Here is a 21329-nt window from a genome sequence, read left to right as displayed (position 1 = left end):
ACTTTTATTTTTGTTTCTTCTTTAATTGGCATATGGAGCTTGGGAATATTAGTAGGAGAACAAGGAGACTATGTGAGGCATATAAAAGGCACCACACTGGAAAGAATCCAAGAGAATGAAAAATCACTTCTTTAAATAATATTTAGACACAGACTTTGTATCTATATTAGATGTAAATCATGTCTAAATACAAATCTAAATAATATTTACAAATAATTATTACACAAAACCTATGTAACACACACTTTATAATACACAACTGTAAATAAGAATACAAATCTCCACTGCTGTGGGTTTAAAACAGCAGGCTTGGACCACTCAAAAATGACATCTGAGAGGAATTAATAGTCATCCTGAAAGTTCTGCAGACAGACGCTAGCGGACAAACCACTTTGACACTTTTCATGCTATCATTCAGAAAAAAATAGAACACATGTAATACCAAATTAGGAACACTGATAATGAACATATATGCAAATTATATCTTCCAATGATATATCTGTGATATATGAAAATAATTTTGAAGAAATAAGCTTAAAATATAGTTTACGGAATTCCAGGAAACTTTTTCTTCCTTCACTACATCCTCAGGAATAAGGCAATTGAGTGGATAACAGTTTGAATCTTACTTCAAAGTGTAGCTACAAAGTAAGAAAAAGCACTGGGCCAGGAGTCAGAATATCCAGGTTATAATCTTGATTCTTTCATGAAACAGCTTTGTGACACTGAAGGAATCTACTAAATTCTTTAGATTTAAATTGTTCTTGTCTGTAAAGCTGAAAATAAGAGAGAACTGGGCTAATCTGTAGGGTTCCTTTCACTCCAATTTCTACGTCTTTTTCTAAACGGGATCATCTCTAACAAAAAGTTAGTTACAATGGTGTGTCAGAACATCCTGTGACTGACCCTCTGTTTGTTGCTTTTTGATCTGATGACAGATGGCTTGGAGATGTATCAACAACATAATTGGGAGTAGATAAGCTGGCCACATTGATGAATGACTGAGGGGAGACTGCAAAGAAATAATATACCCTTTCATTTGCCCCTTAACACAAAGATGAATCAGCCTGTGGATGGAGTCAATTCACTGAACTAGAAAGGATTGATTATATATGCATAAAGTGCAAAAGCTATAGGTCTTTATAGCCATATCTGCTCACGCATATATTCACTTTTCCATGCTAGTTATTCAGGATAGAAGGTGCATTAAATTTATACCAATTCCTAGCTACTGGCCTAGTAACTAACAATCTACAGAGTTGTAATGCATTAATAAATATAGGATTATAGAAGGCATTTAGTATGTAATGTTACCTTTAAGTAACTCTCATAATTTTCTTTTTCCTTTTTTTCTTTTTTGAGATGGAGTTTTGCTTATTGCCCAGGCTAGAGTGCAGTGGCACAATCTTGGCTCACTGCAACCTCCGCCTTCCAGTTTCAAGCAATTCTCCTGTCTCAGTCTCCCAAGTAGCTGGGATTACAGGTGCCTGCCACCAGGCCCAGCTAATTTTTTTGTATTTTTAGTACAGACAGGGTTTCACCATGTTGTTCAGGCTGGTCTCAACTGCTGACCTCATGATCCACCCACCTTGGCCTCCCAAAGTGCTGGGATTACAGGCGTGACACACCGCACCCAGCCCTTAACTGTCGTAATTTTCAAATTAGTTTCATCTACTTTCCATCTCATTCCAACTCTAAAAGGTAGTAAGGACTGGAATTAACTCCAGATTACAGATGAAGAATCTGAGACTCAGAAAGATAAAGGAGCAGCTTTAGTGTCAAAAGGTCAGACGTTTGTAAATGATGAAGCTGAAGGTAGGCCCAGATGTGCTAACTGCTTGCCCAGCGCTCTTTCAAAATGCCACCTTGCCATCTTACAATGCATTATGCTGGTAATAGATACCCTGTGGATGTATCTGTATATCATATCATCACTGTCAGAAAAACAACCTGAGGTTCTCTTGAATGACTTAAAGCTGACTTCCAAGCTGAGATGCGGCACTGTTAAGGGTCAATGAGAGACCCACACAAATGTGCTGACAGCATAAACAAAAACAATTTTCACCAGTACCTAGTATGGAAAGGATTGCTGGCAGCACCTTGGCCTCTACCACCCTACACACACCTATAAAGCATCAGTCAGTCCCACCTCTTGACTGTATGCTTTGAGAACACGATTAAACAAGTCTGTTTAAAATTTCTTTTTTAAGGAAATCATTAGGTATATTCAAAAGGGTCATCCACTGTATTGTTCAGAATTTAAATGTACCAGAATTTTTCTGTGTTCTAATGTCTGATCAATTCTAAAACACTAGTCAATTAATGGTCATCCATTTTCTTTTTTTAAAAAATGTGGCTCAACTACATGCAATGTGCTGAGCCAGTTTTGGAATCCACCCTGTAGCAGAGTAAAACTGGACCAAAGGAAGTGGAATCAGGGCCCCTGACTGTCACTTCTCCAGCTACTCAACCTACAGTTTTTCTTCTTTATTGTGACGTGTGGTGATTCGTTTTGGATTCCTCTGTATGACAGGCAGGTCTGACCTTGAGGAAGACTGGTAGCCCACATCCTCTGCTTTTAAGGGCTTAATGATATGGCCTGGCTTGGTGACGACCTTGGGAGTAGTCAGCTTTTGGAAAGCCCTCTGGGTGTTCCATGTGGATCCTATAGGGGTCTGGATGGTCCTTTCAAATTGCTGATGGTGGGTAAATGGATATGGAAGCACTTGTACCTGATGAGCTGCTGCGTGGATGTTGCGCTTCTCACTGATAATCACATTTGGCAAATTCTTATCTTTTCTTGGAGGACCCTCAGGGGCTTTAATGAGAAACTGGCGTCTTTTCTTGGCACTGGGCTTTAGGCCCACACCACCCCACTCGCCCCAGCCAGGTAGTGTCAGGTCCACGTCTTTTGGCTTACTTGCCTCCACAGCTTCCCTCTTCTCTTTCAAGAAATCTCTGATGACATCATCCCCAGCAAAAGCTTCCTTTATCATCTGCCCTTGGTCTCTCTCCTCTTCATCTTCCAGCTCCTCTATTATTGTGGGAACTGCCAAAGACCTCATGGAAGGAGACTGTGTGGTTAGGAAGTTCTGTAGGTCGATCAGTTGCTCCTTCTCTTTCTTCTCCTTAGGGGCATCAGGCTGATTATTTGGGGTCCTCTCTGACTGCTGTCCTTCTAACACAGGTCTGGGAAGCTCCTTATTTTGAAAACAATCTTCTTTTCCCAGCTCTTCTAGCTCTTCCAGAGTTTGTACTCTCTCTGACCTCTGTAGCAATAGAGGTTCCGCTTCTTCTGGGGCAGGTTCCTCTCTCTGGACCTGGGGAACAGTCCCCTCTGAACTTGCTTTTTGCTTCCTGGACTGATGTTTTTCCTTCAATTTCTGAGATAGTGCCCTCAATTCGGACAGCACCTCCTGGCTGCTAGAATCTTTTGTTTCTTGACTGCTTGCTGGCTCAGCATCCTGGTTAAGCTCAGATCTTTTCCTAAGGGATTGCCTCTCCTCAAATTCTCTCAACAAAATTTCTTCCTCTGCCACTGGTCTTTCTTCTGCCTCACTTGCAGAAACCTCATGAGCTGCAAGCTCTGGCAGTTGCTCAGGGTCCTCCTGTGTTGCAGCCTCTTTGGTGTCACTGGTGCAGCTCCTGAACATCCAGGGATTCGGTCCATCCACATTCATCTGCACTTCATTCACTACATGAGGGACAAGGAGTTCTTCCACTTCTGTGCCTCCCTCCTCTTCCTCACTCTCAGAGGCTACCTGGAGTTTCCGTGTCAGTTCTTTGTTTTTGGCCAACTGTTCCTGCATAGCTTGGCGAGCCTCCAGGTCATATTTGGCCATAATTGCCTTTGACTTGGCCCATTTCCCACTGTTTTGGTGCTTAAGGCTCATTCTTTCCATCATCCTGGCATTTTCAATTTTTTCCATTTCTTCCAGTGCCACAGTTGGATTAACCTTCTGTAGCTGCTCAAACTCTTTTAAGGCTTTCTTGGCCTTTCCTTTCTTCACGACTTTGTGATACTTTTTACTTTTGATTTTCTTCTCTTTTCGAGCCTTGGCCTCATAGTAGGACTGCAGAGCCCGAGCCCTCTGAAGCTCTGCTCGGTGCATCTTTGCCTCTTCCAGGCTCATGGCTTGGAGAGAGGCCTTTTCCATGGGAGTCAGTAAAGGATCTGTCACTGGCTGCTTGTTCTTATGGAGGAGGTTAAAAATTTCCTGCTCCAGGGGAGTTCTTGCCTGCCAGCCACTGAGCGCATGTTCAATGGGAGCAATGGTTGGCTGCTCCTTCCCCAGGGGAAAAACCAGCTGCTCTGCCTGCTGGTTCTTCAGGATGATAGGGTCCCATTTGGAGAGGACCTGTGAGGTTTTACTGAATGCTACTTCTCTGTGGATCTGTTCAATTTTTTCTTTGTTAAGAGGTGACTCCACCACTTTCTTTGATTTGACTCTATTCAGTTGCTTTTTTACAGTGGCCAAAGAAGATGAAGTTTTAACGGGCTCAAGCAGATCTGCAAGGACCAGCTTTTCTCCTGATCCTTCAGAACTGACACTGAACTCTGACACTTTCAGACTAGCCTCAGACCTCTCAGCCAGTTTCCGCCTATTCTTTCCATCAAGGGAACTGATTGCTTCCAGAAGCTTTTGATGCTTTCTCTCTCCATCACTGTCCCCATCTTCATTCTCACTCAAGGGGTAGTTTTTTGGTAAATCCACTAGTTCTTCCTGTTGGCTCAAAGCCAGATTCTCCGCAACCTGGTTCACATTCATCTCAGCAGCCAGCCTCTCTCATGTATACCAAGAATGGAAGCCGAAGGCTAGTCATCCATTTTCTTTTCAACACTTCCTTTTATTCTAAAAGAAAATTTTGTCTGTTTTCTAAAGTAAAATGATTTGACAAATGAGATTGAATTTAGAAAAATATTTACATATGAAGGTGTTTAACCAGTTTATATAAAATATCTTTAATTTTACAGATATGGCATTACTTAAATAACTTTTCCACAGATGATAGGAATGTCACTTCAAATTCCTGATCAGAGAATCTGCTTACAGATGCACGAGCACTTTTTCTGATTTGGAGTCTCTTTTCTGCAGACATGGAGAGAATGTGAGCGATAGTTTCAGCATAGTCTTCTTCACTCTCAGCCAGAAAGCCAGTTATATCTCCTTCGTGAGGAACCACAATGTCAAGCTTTGGGCCCCCCGAATTGTGTGCAAGGATAATTGTGCCAGCTGCCATACACTCCACAACTCCTGAGAAAAAAACAAAAATCATGTAATCTTTTAAGTTTTTGAGTGTGTTCATAAGAATGAGGATGAATAGAAATCTTCAAAAAATTTAAGGGACTTATGAGAAACTTAATTAAATGTATGTCTAGACATTTGCTTATTCAACTTCTACAGTACAAAATAAAATAATTTTAAGTTTTTTAGTTTTCAAAGCTTCATAATAATACTGCTTCACTTTTTTTTTTTTAAATATAGGGTCTCACTATGTTGCCCAGGCTGGCCTCTAACTCCTAGCATCAAGTGGTCCTCCCACCTTGGCCTCCCAAAGTGCTGGGATTTACCAGCGTGAGCTACCACACCCAGCCTGCTGCTTTATTCTTAGTTAAAATAGACAAGTAGATGGAAGACTAGCCTATTAAAAAAGATATATCGCAGATAATTAAAAAAGAAGACTAGAGAATGTTAGCAAGATGGTAGAATATTAAGCGGTATTAGAAAAACAAAAGGAGTAAAAACATATAAAAACAATTTTAATAGTTCAAATTACATTAGCAGAAAAAATAAAAAAGTGAATCACCTAAGTGAAGCATACTATCGCCGTGCTTATGTTACTGCCTGGATTTCTGGCATATTTGAGACTACTGCATGCCCAACAACAGTGCTGAACTAAATGAAAGTTGTGGTTAGTTTCTGCCAAATGATACACATGAAATATAAATTACTCTAGCCAGCCTTTCTTAGCCGTATTCCTAGGAGAATTAAGCCCTTCAGGGAATGATTCAAGTGACTACTTTCCCAATTATCTGAAGGATGGTACAGAGCTGATATCATCCTGGATGTATGTATAGGATAGAAATTAAATCATTCCAAATGTTTTTAAAACTGGTGAAATCCCTGCAGAACAGAATTCAGTAGCTCATATCATATTCTGCTTGAAGCTGGAGAGCATCCTGTACTTTCTCAGAGACCTGCATCTAATCAATTTTACCCTTTCCCTCTCTACTGGCTCCTTCCTATCAGCTAGGAAGCTAGGGTACCACATGCCCCTCCTCAGGTCCTGCAACACCCACCCCTAGCCACTGTCTCTTCTCCCCTTCCCCGTACTTCACAGATAAACTTACTGAAAGTGTGGTTTGCACTTACCAACTCTACTTGTTCACTTCTGAGTGCTCAACTTTTGATTTTTGCTCACAGTCTGACTTTTGCTTCTACTTCTCCCTCAAGACTGCTTTTGCCCAGGTCACCAGTGACTGTCTTACCTTCCCCAGCATCTGGGCAGCATTGGAATCTGTGCCCTCTCCATTCTTCTCCAAACACTCTCTTCCTTGGTTTCTAAGACACTGCACTTGGATGGCTTTCCCCCCCTCTCCATTTCTTCTCCCCATTTCTCAGCTGTTCCTGTTCTCTGCATTTTGTACTGAGAGCCTCTTCTCGCTCTGTACATATTCCCCAGGCGATCTTAACCACATCCACGGGAGCTTTGATAACTACCTGCACAAGGACAATCCTCATTTTGTATGTCCAGACCAGATTCCTCTCAACTTCAGACTCCTATATACAAAACTACCTCCTGGACGCATGCCCTCACATGTCCCACAGATGAACTCAAATTCTGCAGGTTCAAAACTTGGCTCATCAATGGCATTTGCTCTTGGATTTCCCCTCTGGGAGAAAGCCAACACCATTCTCACAGCTGCCCCGCTCCCAAAACCTTAGGTAGTCTTCTCTTCCTCCCTCATTTAACACATCCAGTTAATCACCAATTCCTGGTCAATACTACTGCAGAATGTCTCTCAAGCATGTTCACCTACGAAGTTCAGCTCACGAGCACCTCCCTCTGGGCTGCTACAGTAGGCCGGCTCATCTTACTGCCCTTCCAGTCTTGCTCTCCCTGCTCTTCACTGATCCACTCCCCATGTGGCCAGAATGGACTGGAGAAATCAGAAAGCTTTTACATGCAATACTTAAAATCCTGCTATTTTTTTCCACTGGCTTAACCTGGCCTATATCACCTCTCTGTTGTCTTCCTGCTGAATGTTCCTATTGATGCATCTGTTGTCACTCCTGTCACAGTGCTGTTCCCTCTGCTGGAGACTCTCCCCTCTCTCCTGGCTAACCTGTATTGTTCGGGTCCTGCTCAAGTGTCACATCACTTCCTTGGGCAACTGTTCCCTGCCCGCACAAGTCTGTGTTAGGTTTCTCTTTGGCGCTTTCACATAACCCTGCACTTTCTTAGCATAGCACCTGGCACACGGCACAGCACGGCACGGCACTTGCCTGTGTAGCCTGTTGGTACCACCAGAGGGTGGGAAGCCTCTGACAGGCCAAGCAGCTCCTGTCTCCACCACATCCCTAGCATCCACCCAAGTGCTCAGCAGACTGAATGCTTAGTAAGTTTCTATGGAAGGAAGCACAGGAGGTCAGATCCCATGCAACAGGTTGGGTCAACAAGTTCTTGCTTAATGTCTGGGCCTAGTACTACACTACTAACTAGGAGTAAAAAGAGTATAAGAGAAATTGTAGTCTTAGTTTAGGAAATGTCACTTTTATGTTATCCTCATTTCCCCTAACAACTAACAGTGTGAGGCACAAAGCACTTGAGAAATATATGTGGACCCAAATTAAACACAAAGCAGTACTTGATTTTATAGCAAAATGTGTGCTTAACAGGTCAGAATAGAGATAGCAGTTTGTGCCAGAATAAACAAGAAAGACTAAAGTGCAAGGAGATTTAAGTTGAAGACTTATGATGCAATCTGGCACAAAGAGGAGGGCCATTCCAATGGTGAGGGTAGAATCAATAAAAGACTAAAAGAGTTACTGTGAGAAGCCCCTATGCAAACAGTGGTTCTCAACTTTTGATGCATAACAGAATCACTTAAGCAGCATTATCAAAATACATCTACCTGGGCCTTGTCCAGAGATTCTCATTTGGCCATTCTGTAGGATTAGGGTAGGGCCCAGGAATCTGTACCAGTAAGTATGCAGTGGGGTTAGATGGAGAGAGAAAATGTTGCTGTTAAGAGCAGGGGCTATCTGGGTTAGAATCCGGGCTCTACCACTTACTTACTGTGTAACTGAACTCGAGCAATTTCTAAACCTTCCTGTGCCTGAGTTTCTTTATTTATAAAATGGGAATAACAATAACACCTATCAAATAGGGGTTTAGAAAGGCTTAAATTAGATAATACATGTAAAAATCTCAACACAGTGGCCCACACAGAGGAATTGGTCAATAAATACTAGCTGCTATTATTAACTACTATCTTACAAGGTCTCAAATGAGGAAAGCGTATTTGGTGGATGAGGGCAAGAGAATTAGGGCATGATGCAGATTTCCAGAGTATTATCATTTTATCAAAAGAACTTAAAATGTGTATCTCATGGCACCAAACAAGTTGTTTAAAGGCCAAACTCACCAATCCCAAAATGCTCGTTCCACATGGTATGCAGACCAATTGTTGCTTCAGACAAATAATTCTTTAATTCATCAAATGGAATGTTTATTTTAAATTCCACATATTCTTGAACTCCTAAATCCTCAGACAGCCTTCTCAGTTGGTTTACCCTAAGTTCATCATCTTTGTTACGACAACCTCCAATGAGGACAAGTTTAAGCGAAGAAGGTGACTCAACCATCTTCTTATTCAGCAATTTAGCAAAGGCTCTGATCTGCAATGGATGATTCTTTTCCGGCCTAAACTGGCCAACAGAAACCAGCAAATGTCCTGGGGTCATCTTTTTCTCATGTAAGGGAATGTCCAGAAATGTCTGCACATCGCAAGGTGGATAAACAATGTTAGTGCAATTCCCAACTTTCCATAGTGACAGAATATGGTTTAGAGTCCAAGAAGAATTGACCATGACTACATCACTGCAAGAACCAACGAGTCCATAAATAAAAGCAAATAAATAGTAGTAGATGAGCTTTACTTTGCTGAGAAAAGGATTCCTGGTAATGATGGCTGCATTATTAAATCCAATATTTTGATTCTTCACTACAGAGAGCATGTCGGTGCTGATAGTAGGATAATGAACATAGCTTCCAACTTGGCAACCCCCTATATACTTAAACAGAGGAAGCGTAAAAGTGTATCCCATTGAATCAATGTAAACATCAGGAACACACTGCATTAGAGCTTCCCAGCCAAGAAAAATGGATCCTAGACTTTGGCCCAGCAGTGTGAAGTGAGGATACAGTGAATCTTCCACAAGATAGCGTTTCCTTAAAAAAACGAACTGCACTGGGTGAATTAATCTGATGTTAAATCTTCTGAAAGCACCTTCTAGTATCTGTTGACCGTTGACATTAACATCGCCGGTATAAACAACATAAACTGCTTCAGGATACCTAAAATAGAATGTAATGGTTAAGAATGTATTAAGTTACAAAAATTAGCCAGACACGGTGGCATGCGCCTGTAATCCCAGCTACTCAGGAGGCTGAGGCAGGAGAATCGCTTGAACCCAGGAGGCGGAGGTTGCAGTGAGCCGCGATCATGCCACTGAACTCCAGCCTGGGTGACAGAGTGAGACTCCATCTCAAAAAAAAAAAAAAAAAAAAAAAAAAAAAAGCCTGCTACCTACCCTGAGAGACTGAGAGCCGAGATCACACCACTGCACTACTCCTGCCTGGGCAACAAGTGTGAAACTCCGTCTCAAAAAAACAAAAAAAAAACAACAACAAAAAGAAAGAATATATTAGGTTCAAATCAAGCAAAAAGTTGTAGATAACTATTTTCTTACAGTTATAAAGAAGATTTGATTTTTTTTTTTTTTTTTGAGACAGTTTCACTCTTGTTGCCCAGGCTGGAGTGCAATGGCGCCATCTTGGCTCACAATCTCTGCCTCCCGGGTTCAAGTGCTTCTCCTGCCTCAGCCTCCCAAGTAGCTGGAATTACAGACATGCACCACCACGCCCAGCTAATTTTGTATTTTTAGTAGAGTCAGGGTTTCTCCATGTTGGTCATACTAAAAATGATGTTTTCTACATTTTTTATTGAATTAGAAGTACAGTCCTTCAAATGAGACCATGACTTCTAGTTCTTTGCTATTTCCTCCACTGAGGGTTTCACACAGAACAGGCATCAACAGTAAGTGTTGATTTATGAATGAGATGGTCTAAAGAAATACTAAAAAGTTTTGACAGTGTTCTTAGTAAAAAAAAATGGTAATAAAATACTATAAACAAGAATTAAGATTCAACAAACCTGTCTTCAGATAGGATCACAATACTAAAGCAATACTCAGGGTTTTTATCTGAAAAATGCAAGTCTTTAAAAGCTAGATCTTGTGCCTATATCACAATTAGATATAATTAGTATGAAAATATCTAAAAGTATATTCTTTAATGACTTGTAATACTTTGGTCTCCCTCTGTTTATAATTATTGTTTGAGTCATAAAACATTTATTGGCTGGGTGCAGTGGCTCACGCCTGTAATCCCAGCACTTTGGGAGGCGGAGGCAGGTGGATCACCTGAGGTCAGGAGTTCAAGACCAGCCTGACCAATATGGAGAAAGTCTGTTTCTACTAAAAATACAAAATTAGCCGGGTGTGGTGGCACATGCCTGTAATCCCAGCTACTTGGGAGGCTGAGGCAGGAGAATCGCTTGAACCCAGTAGGCGGAGGTTGTGGTGAGCCAAGATCGCACCACTGCACTCCAGCCTGGGCAACAAGAGTGAAACTCCATCTCAAAAAAAAAAACAAAAAAAACCCCCACATTTATTAAGCATCTAGTATGAGATGCCAGGTTTTGGGGGTATGGAGATGAGAGAGAGTCTTTATCTTCAGAAGTTCAGTCCAGTGGAGAAAACAGACATGCAAAACAAATAACTGCAAAACTGTGTGCTACGCATTGATAAAGACACCCACAGGATGCTGGGGAAGCCTAAAGGATGACAATCTAACTGCTCCTCTCTGGCCCCTTCCCAGTCACTCTTTACCCAGCAGCAAGAATGAGCCTTTTAAAATGTGAAAAAAGATTGTGATCTCTGGTAGCCTAAAAATGCCCACAAATTCCATTTGTTTTTTCTTTCTTTTTTTAAGACAGGGTCTCGCTCTGTCACCCAGGCGGGAGTATAGTGGCGCGATCTTGGCTTATTGTAGCCTCCACCTCTTGGGTTCAAGTGATTTTCGTGCCTCAGCCTCCTGAGAAGCTGGGATTACAGATGTGTGCCACCATGCCCAGCTAATTTTTGTATTTTTTAAGTAGAGAAGGGGTTTTGCCATGTTAACCAGGCTGGTCTCAAACTCCTGGCCTCAAGTGATCTGCCAGACTTGGCCTCCTAAAGTGCTGGGATTACAGGTGTGAGCCACTGTGCCCGGCCGGGCCACAAATTCTTTGATACTTTTCCCACTGAGAGGTGGCATCTAAGTCCCCTCCCCTGGAATAACACCTGGCTCTGTGACTATTTTGACCAACAGAATATGGCAAAAGTGACATTGTGCCAGTTTCCCAACATAGACTCTAAGGGACTGGCAGCTCCTACTTCCTGTCTCCTGGAATGCTCATGCTAGGAGAAGACAGCTGTCATGTATGGAGTCCAACCAGCCCGAGATTGCTATGTTGTATGCAAGCACAACCAAGTCACATGAAGAAGCTCCTCAGTGAGAGAGATGCCCGACAGCCCCCAGCAGGTCCAGTTATCCCAGCCCAAGAACCAGAATGTGAGTGAAAAAGGCTTCAGATGCCTCCAGCCCCAGCTGCCATCTAATTGCAACAGTACGATGGAGACCAAACATGGCAGCCCCTAAACCATGTCACAGAACAGTAACCCCAAAACTGGTTTACTATAGCACTTAGAATAAAATCTAAACTAATTTCCCTGCTCACTCAAGTCCTGTGTGATCTGGAACCTGCCTCCCTCTGTCACCTCCCTTCCCATGCTCTCCTTTGCCCTCCAGGGTGCAGCCAAACTGGCATTCTTTTTTTTTTAACACGCTAAGCTCCAACCAGCCTTAGGGGACTTGCAGTGGTTGTTCTCTCTACTCTGAATTCTCTTTTCTCATTTTCACTGTCTTTTCATAAGGCAGGCAGTTTAGCATGTGGTTCAGAACATGGGCTCTAGTGCCCCAGTTTTCTTCTTTGTCAAATGAGGATAATGGTAACAACTGCAAAAGGCTGTTCTGAGGATCAAGTAAGCTAACACATGTAAAGCACTTCAAACAATACCTAACATACAATCATCATGCAGTGAATGCAGCTGTTTTTGTCATTCAGATTTTGATTGTTATCAGATATTTCCCTGATCACTCTATCTAAAGTATCAAGTCACTCCTATATTACCCTATTTTAACTTTTTATATAGCACGTCTCACTATTTGATATTTTTCTTCTTTGCTTATTATCTTGTCTCTCAACTAAAATCGAACGTCCAGGAGAGAAGGACTTGATCGATTTTGTTCTCTTAATCTCAACCCCCAGAACAATGCCTGACACATAGCAGGTCCCCAATAAATACTGCTAGGTCGAATGAAAAGTGCACTGTAGTATGTGTTGAGTTAGGAAAGACTTGTAGAAATTAACTGGGGAGAAAAAGGTTATTTCAGAAGAAAAGAACACTATATAGAAAGGGAAGGACTCTAGAGAGAGCATGATGTGTTCAGGGAGCTGCTCCTTGTTCTGCATGTCGGAGTAAAGTACCTGTGAAGGAAAGGGGAGGGATGAGAAACACAATGTGGCCAGAGCAAGATGAAAAAGTATCTTCCAAGTCATATTAATGATTGGTTTTTTTCTCCTTGTAGATGGGTTAGGAGTAATAGAGGCTGCTGGGGACTATGTGTACAGATATCACGAAACTTTACCACCGCCATCAAGAGGTAGATAATCTGGTTAGAGAAGAAAAAAGTATTATCAATGAGAGTAGGAAAAGCATCACGGAGTTGGGAATTACGAGAATTCTTTGTATTCAGGCAGTTACAGAAGATGGCAGAGCAAATACAGGGGTAGGGCCTGGAAGCTAGGATGGGCCAGGATTACAGAAAAGTATAGCTAAGGGAATTCTGTGTGAAGGCCTTGGCACTGAATGAAGGGTGTGTACCAGGAAGTAGGGTAACCATGAAGAGTAACAGTTTTCCTCATATGATAAAATAATGGAACCTACTATGCTTTTTCCTTTCTAAAAGGGAATCATAAATATTTTGGGGGTATAGGGGGTGGAGATGACGAAGCCTCAAATATTAAAAGATGTATAACACCATATTCCTTCTAACATGGTAAGTTGAGACTATCCAGCTGGTAATGATATAAAAATTTGAGTCAAATAGATACTTTCATAAAGATTATTCCTGTGTGCCACAACTGCCTGAAAGTATTCAGGCTTAAAGTGCTCTGACATACTTGGTATATTTCTGTTTATTACTTAATCTCTTCTGTATACGCTCTCCCAAGGGGACCAGTTATTCTCATTAATTTATGCCATAAAAGGGCAGATGTTTTCCCCATCCACTGTCCATTTCTTTCTTTCTTTTTTTTTTTTCCCCTTGAGACGGGTTCTCACTCTGTCACCCAGGCTGGAGTGCAGTCAGTGCACAATCACAGCTCACTGTAGCTTTGACTTCCCAGGCTCAGTCAATCTTTCCACCTCAGCCTCCGGAGAAGCTGGTGCGCATCACCATGCCCAGATAATTTTTTGTAGAGACACGGTTTCGCCATGGTGCCCAGGCTGGTCTCAAACTCTTGGGCTCAAGTGATTCACCTGCCGTGGCTTCACAAAGTACTGGGATTACTGGTGTGAGCCACCATGCCTGGGTTTGTCTATTTCTTTATCATAGTAACTAAAATCAAATAAGATCATATAAGGTATGTGGGCACATGAAAGAAATATTTTCTTACTGAAGAACAGTTTAAAAAGGAATTCATTTTTTACTTTAGGTACTTTAGAAAGATGAGGCCAGGCACGGTGGCTCACACCTGTAATACCAACACTTTGGAAGCCCGAGGCGGTCGGATCACAAGGTCAGGAGATCGAGACCATCCTGGCTAACATGGTGAAACCCTGTCTCTACTAAAAATACAAAAAATTAGCCGGACGTGGTGGCGGGCGCCTGTAGTCCCGGCTACTTGGGAGGCAGAGGCAGGAGAATGGCATGAACCTGGGAGGCGGAGCTTGCAGTGAGCCGAGATCGTGCCACTGCACTCCAGCCTGGGTGACAGAATAAGACTCTGTCTCAAAAAAAAAAAAAAAAAAAGAAAGATGAATTTCTGGATAATAATTTTTAAGAAATGGAACAATATAGCAAATTAGCTAAGAAAGATGGATACCTACTTTTTCTGCAGGGCTCTTAAAGCACACCATAAAACTCTTTCTCCTCCTCCACCAGCATTGCAGTATGGATGAAAAAATGCAATCACCATTTGATTTTTCCCATTTTTGCTAGTTGACACTAATTTTTTCTTTCTCTGTAGCAGCAGTCTGATTCCCCAAAGGACAATGACCAAACACACACATAAAGTTCCACATACAATGAGCCCAGGTAAGAATAATGAATAAAAAAACCTGAAATAAGAGGACAAAGTTGAGAATCAATGTGATATATACATTAAAAAAATTACAAATTAAAGTCTGCTTTTACATATCTACTTTATATATTAGTAACAAAGAGAGAATTGTCTTTAACAAGTCTGCTAACAAAATACTCAAGTATGAAAATTCTAATGCTGCTAAATATCCAACATTGAAAGGATAAGTCCCCTTTAGTTCCAATTCCTGTAGCATGTTACCAATTGAACATACTTTAATAAGCAGTAAAAATCAACATTGAACCCCCTTTCTCCTGACTTAGTATATATATTATGGGATTAAAACAAATTTAACTATTAATCTAAACAAGACATGATTAAGAATGTGTTATATACTGTCATTTTGAGGGTCAGATGCCAAAAAAAATATGTCTTTTGAATGATCAATATTCCACTAAAGTCTGGTAAGATAGTAAATCTTTTTCATTCCGTCACTTCACCTCAAGTAGAACAATTTCTGGGATAAAGGAATGGAACTTAGATTTCTCCACTTCTATTTCCAGTTCTGTATTTGCTCTATTTACATGATCTAATACTACTACCTTCCCTTATGTACCTCTGAATGAGCTGCCAAAAACCCACTAATGTTCTACTTAATACTCATTAGTAAACTCATTCACAAAGTGACTGTTAAAAGGTTCTCCATTACTGTCAGGTCGATTGAAGCTGTGCAAAAGCAAGGGCCCAGGCTTGCTCGTACCATGTCCCCAATGCCAAGTATGATGCCTGGCACAGAGAAGGCATCCAATGAATATATGATGGATGCAAAAGTTTATTACCTCTTCAGATGTTGCTTAAAATATGTTAAAATAAAATGCCAAGGTGCTTTTCTTTTAGGGTTGCCAATACAGTTGGAATCTAACTTAATATTTTTCATACTCTGCCTATCCTTTATAAAGGATTTGAGGAGGGCTTATAAGATTTAAAAACAATAAAATGCCAAAAGTTAAATAAAAAGTCAGGACCAGGGAAAATAGAATAAAGATGGTGTGTATGTTGGGATGGTGGTTGATGATGGACACAGGTATGCAGGCTGTATTTACATACATAGTAGTAGTGAATAGCAGACTGGGCTCTGGGCTGCTTAGTAGCCTAGGCAAATAGGGGATGTTTTGTGTAGTTACACAGTGTATTACTTCGTTTTCACACTGCTGATAAAGACGTACCCAAAACGGGGAACAAAAAGAGATTTAATTGGACTTACAGTTCCACATGGCTGGGGAGACCTCAGAATCACGGCAGGAGGCGTAAGGCACTTCTTACAGGGCAGTGGGCAAGAGAAAAACGAGGAAGCAGCAAAAGCGGAAACCCCTGATAAACCCATCAGATCTCATGAGACTTATTCATTATTATGAGAATAGCATGGGAAAGACCGGCCCCCATGATTCAATTACCTTCCCCTGGGTCCCTTCCACAACACATGGGAATTCTGGGAGACACAATTCAAACTGAGATTTGGGTGGGGACATGGCCAAACCATATCATTCTGCCCTGGCCCCTCCAAATCTCACGTCATCACATTTCAAAACTAATTATGCCTTCCCAACAGTCCCCCAAAGTCTTAACTCATTTCAGCATTAACCCAAAAGTCCACAGTCCAAAGTCTCATCTGAGAAAAGGCAAGTCCCTTCTGCCTATGAGCCTGTAAAATCAAAAGTAAGCTAGTTACTTCCCAGATACAATGGGAGTACAGGTATTGGGTAAGTACAGCTGTTCCAAATGGGAGAAACTGGACAAAACAAGGGGGTTACAGGGCCCATGCAAGTCCAAAATCCAGTGGGGCAGTCAAATTTTTAAAGCTCCAAAATGATCTCCTTTGACTCCAGGTCTCACATCCAGGTCACGCTTAAGCAAGAGGTGGGTTCCCATGGTCTTGAGCAGCTCTGCCCCTGTAGATTTGCAGGGTACAGCCTCCCTCCTGGCTGCTTTCATGGGCCGGCGTTGAGTGTCTGAGGTTTTTCCAGGCACACGGTGCAAGCTGTCAGTGGATCTACCACTCTGGGGTATGGAGGACGGTGGCCCTCTTCTCGCAGCTCCACTAGGCAGTGCCCCAGTAGGGACTCTGTATGGGGGCTCCAACCCCACATTTCCCTTCTGCACTGCCCTGGCAAAGGTTCTCCATGAGGGCCCCGCCCCGGCGGCAAACTTTTGCCTGGGCATCCAGGTGTTTCTATACATCTTCTGCAATCTAGGTGGAGGTTCCCAAACCTCAATTCTTGACTTCTGTGCACCCGCAGGCTCAACACCATGTGAAGCTACCATGGCTTGGGGCTTTCACCCTCTGAAGCCACAGCACTAGCTCTGCATTGGCCCCTTTCAGCCACGGCTGGAGCAGCTGGGACACAGGGTACCAAGTCCCTAGGCTGCACACAGCACAGGGACCCTGCACCTGGCCCACAAAACCACTTTTTCCTCCTGGGCCTCCAGGCCTGCCATGGGAGAGGCTGCCATGAAGGTCTCCGACATTGCCTGGAGACATTTTCCCCCATGGTCTTTGGGATTAACATTAGGCTCCTTGCTACTTATGAAAATTTCTGCAGCCAGCTTGAATTTCTCCTAAAAAAATGGGTCTTTCTTTTCTACTGCATTGTCAGGCTGCAAATTTTCTGAACGTTTATGCTCTGTTCCCCTTTTAAAATGGAATGCTTTTAACAGCACCCAAGTCACTTCTTGAATGCTTTGCTGCTTAGAAATTTCTTAAACCAGATACCCTAAATCATCTCTTTCAAGTTCAAAGTTCCACAAATCTCTAGGGCAGGGGCAAAATGCCTCTAGTCCCTTTGCTAAAACATAAGAAGAGTCACCTTTCTCCAGTTCCCAACAAGTTCTTCATCTCCATCTGAGACCACCTCAGCCTGGATTTCGTTGTCCATATCACTATCCGCATTTTGTTCAAAGCCATTCAGCAAGTCTCTAGGACGTTCCGAACTTTCCCACATTTTCCTGTCTTCTTCTGAGCCCTGCAAACTGTTCCAGCCTCTGCCTGTGGCCCAGTTCCAAAGTCGCTTCCACAGTTTTGGGTATCTCTTCAGCAGCACCCCACTCTACTGGTACTAATTTATGGTACCAAGTTCATTTTCACGCTGCTGATAAAGACATACTCGAAACAGGGAATAAAAATACATTTAATTGGATTTACAGTTCCACATGGCTATGAGGCCTCAGAATCATGGCGGGAGGCATAAGGCACTTCTTACATGGTGGCGGCAAGAGAAAAATCAGAAAGAAGCAAAAGCAGAAACCCCTGATAAACCCCATCAGATCTCGTGAGCTTACTCACTATCACGAGAATAGCATGGGAAAGATTGGCCCCCATGATTCAATTACCTCCCCCTGGATCCCTCCCACAACATGTGGGCATTCTGGGAGATAAAATTCAACCTGAGGTTTGGGTGGGGTCATGGCCAAACCATATCACATAGTTTTCACTGCCCGCATGAAAACACACAAATTCATCAGAAAAGTAAATTTTGCTTTTTTTAGATACAGGGTCTCACTCTGTCACCCAGGCTGGAGTGCAGTGGTGCAATCATAGCAATCACTGCAGCCCCAAACTCCTTGGCTCAAGCGATCCTCCTGCCTCAGACTCCTGAGAAGCTGGGACTACAGGTGCATGCCACCACACCCAGCTAATTAAAAAAATGTTTTTTGTAGAAATAGGGTTTTGCTATGTTGCCCAGGCTGGTCTCAAACTCTTGGCCTCGAGTAATCCTCCTGCCTTGGCCTTCCAAAGCATTGAGATTACAGGCATGAGCTGCTACACCTGGCCAGAAGTAAATATTTTATTGATATTTAGTTTTGACATAAAGTTCTCATGTGGGATTTCCTATTGTGAACAAATCCTCATTTGTTCCTATTGTGAACAAATCTCGTGGGATTTCCTACTGTGTACTTGAAGAGGTATTTGACTCTATTTGAAATCCCACATGAGCACTTTATTTCAAAGCTGAAATAATTGGTCTAAAATAATTTGGTCTTTATATTCTTTATACACCTTTATACTCTTAAAAATTTTACTGAGGATACAATATAGCTTTTGTTTACATCAGAGTTTCTCATCCTTGACACTACTGACATTTTGGACCAAATAATTATTTGTTGCGGAGGTTGTCCTATGTATTATATTTAGTAGCATCTTTGGTCTTGACCCACTTAGATGCCAGTAGCACCCTCCCAATCAAAATTATCAGTTGGGCATGGTGGCTCATGCCTGTAATCCCAACATTTTGGGAGGCTGAGGTGGGAGGATTGCTTGAGCCCAGGAGTTTAAGGCTGTAGTAAGCTATGATCATGCCACTGCACTCCAGCCTGGGCAAGAGAGCAAGACTCTTATCTCTAAAAAAAATAATTAAAAAAAAAAAACCCTCCAGATATTGCCAAATGCCAAATGTCTTGCGAAGGGCAAAAATCACCCCTGGTCGAGAACCAGTGGTTTACACTGCTTATATCTACCAATATTTAGCATATTAGAAATGAAAACTAAAGAACTTTAAACTTTTTATGAATTCATTTGAAAATAAAAATTCTTTCATAACACATTAACATATTTTTATTAAAAAACTATATTTTCCAAACCAAAAAAAGAAATTTAGCAAGAAGGGTGCCAATGATTTACACTTTTTGCAAATCTTTTTAATGTCTGGCTTAACGTGAAACCAGATAGTGGCTCCTCCTTTCTGTTTCTGCATTCAATCTGTAGTGATATGTTGTTTTTGTTGAAGTATATGAAGAAAATTCAGGCTAACTTAGACATGTAGTAGGAAAAGGGAGTATATTTTAATATATATTGATCTTATGTTTAAAATATATTTAACTTTTCAGCTAGTTACAGATATTCTTCTCTGATGCTAGACCACATTTGACAAGTTATGCAATTTCTTAATGTCAGTTGCAATACAGACTCTGAAACCCTATCAATGACCTTTTCACACTGTTAATTAAAATCCACTATAACTTAGTTTCATCCGCTATCACTTTTGCACTTATCAACATAGTAAAATAGGCAAATATTACGTTAATGTTATTATAAAAACAGATTTGTTGAGGATCCATTGAAGGGCCTCGGGACCTGCATGGTCCATGGAGCACAACTTGAGAACCACTGCCTTAAAGGATGAACAGAGTCTGACAAAAGTGGTAAGATTTATCATTTATTTAACATTTGGAATATATGAATTCATAAAAGCAACACTACAGAGGACAGTTTGCTTTCTCAGGACAATCTTTCAAAAGCTTATTTAAAACGCAGCTGACCCATATAATGTAAAGGTTTTTCTGGCAATTCCTTCAAATAATTTAGGTGGGAAAATTCATGTGACAAGCTTTTCAAACTGAACTATTAAACATTTAACTTAAAAGCTGCATAATGACTAAAGTTAAACCTGTCCTTTAAGTCTGGTTAGTGAGTTTATTTAAACATTATAATGTAAAGCACTGAGGAATATTACGTATGACAGGGAAGAACCAAAAGGCTCTGATAATAGACTTTCTCATTCAAAATGTTTAAAGTAATGATTACAGAATTTGAAGTAGAGGGGACAAAAATGAAGAAGAAATGCCTGAACTTTTGAAAGAATTAGGTATATACTGCTATTCAGGAAGCTATGGTGTTAATTATAAATTTTCAGCCTGAACAAAAATATGTAGGTGGTAAAAAAACTAGGTAGGTAGAATATACTAGGCCTTCTGTTTTATTAGTGGAGGGCAAGGCATTTAAAATACAGTAGTACTACAACAACAAAGGTGGAAAAAAGCCTGGGAGTTTTTTCACCAAAATGTTAACAGTGGCTATCTCCGGATGGTAGCATTCCTGGGGTTTTTTCCTCTTACTTATCTATTTTCTAATTTTTCTAGAAGAAACAGCGTATACACGTGATACAAATAAAATAATATTTTATGTAACTTCTTACATCAATCATAAAAATTAAAATAACAGATTATCAAAAAGCAGAGGATTCAACATAAGCTTTATATTTAAGTGACGTGTTAACAATGGCAGTTTTGGTGAGTTTAAGAGGAGAAACTAAGAAGAGAAGGAAGATCCGGTTTCTTCTTTACCGAAAAGAGACATGATAGATTGGAAAATGTCTCGTAGCTCAATCGTGAAGAAAAATGAGGAATGAATATGAATAATTTATGACAGACTAACTGGAGTGTGAAAGGGAAAAAAAAAGCTGAAGCAGGGAAGGGAACTCGACGCCTCAGCCAACAGTGAAGCAGAAGAAAACGCGGTAAATTGAGTCTTTAAGACCTAGTCTTTTCCAGTCTATATAGAAGACCCCCAAGAAAAAGAAAGACTGCTCATTGGCCTGAGAAATTACCTTAGATTCATGACAAGGAAGGCCCTTTGCCCGCAAAATTTAGCTACACTGGACGGGCAAGTACCCCTACAGAAGAAAAAACGTCTGTGAGCCCACACGACCGGCTCCTCACCTCAACAACTTGCACAGGCACCAGCTCCTTTCGCCCGCCGCCATCTTCCGCCGACCCCCGAACTCAGGAAACGCTTCACTTTCCTTTTCCCTATTGGCTCCTGAGAAAGCAAGCCGTGCTCGCCCGGCCCCCACGGGCCAAT

General features: G+C 41.5%; 2 protein-coding genes across 3 annotated transcripts; both read right to left on the bottom strand.

Annotated features, from left to right (window-relative positions):
• Positions 1-2: 2 nt before the first annotated feature.
• UTP14C (UTP14C small subunit processome component) lies at positions 3-4769 on the bottom strand. Its single transcript, XM_055359905.2, has one exon. It carries the CDS (start codon positions 4767-4769, stop codon positions 2472-2474), a length of 2298 nt encoding a protein of 765 aa, XP_055215880.2. The 3' UTR covers positions 3-2471.
• Positions 4770-4938: 169 nt separating this feature from the next.
• ALG11 (ALG11 alpha-1,2-mannosyltransferase) lies at positions 4939-21306 on the bottom strand. 2 transcript variants are annotated; one of them, XM_004054547.4, is made up of 4 exons: positions 21188-21306; positions 14502-14732; positions 8651-9582; positions 4939-5255 (listed from the first exon to the last, which is right to left on the bottom strand). In XM_004054547.4, exons 1-4 carry the CDS (start codon positions 21229-21231, stop codon positions 4984-4986), a joined length of 1479 nt encoding a protein of 492 aa, XP_004054595.4. In that variant the 5' UTR covers positions 21232-21306; the 3' UTR covers positions 4939-4983. The 2 variants fall into 2 exon arrangements, with proteins under 2 accessions (XP_004054595.4, XP_055215881.2); XM_055359906.2 differs by lacking the exon at positions 14502-14732 and having other exon boundaries at positions 21188-21296.
• Between the last annotated feature and the right edge of the window lie 23 nt (positions 21307-21329).

Source organism: Gorilla gorilla, chromosome 14 (assembly GCF_029281585.2).
Source record: "Gorilla gorilla gorilla isolate KB3781 chromosome 14, NHGRI_mGorGor1-v2.1_pri, whole genome shotgun sequence".
In the NCBI taxonomy this organism is placed as follows: Eukaryota; Metazoa; Chordata; class Mammalia; order Primates; family Hominidae; genus Gorilla; species Gorilla gorilla.
This window is presented reverse-complemented; position numbering and strand designations above follow the sequence as displayed.

Bases quoted from the DNA above. Each gene is read 5' to 3' on its own strand.
- UTP14C (XM_055359905.2), bottom strand. From the start codon at position 4,769: ATGAATGTGAACCAGGTTGCGGAGAATCTGGCTTTGAGCCAACAGGAA.
- ALG11 (XM_004054547.4), bottom strand. From the start codon at position 21,231: ATGGCGGCGGGCGAAAGGAGCTGGTGCCTGTGCAAGTTGTTGAG. The intron at 9,583-14,501 runs GTAGGTATCCAT...ATTCTATTTTAG, and splicing joins TTAAGAGCCCTGCAGAAAAA to GTATCCTGAAGCAGTTTATG. The intron at 5,256-8,650 runs GTGAGTTTGGCC...TTTTTTTCTCAG, and splicing joins GAACGAGCATTTTGGGATTG to GAGTTGTGGAGTGTATGGCA.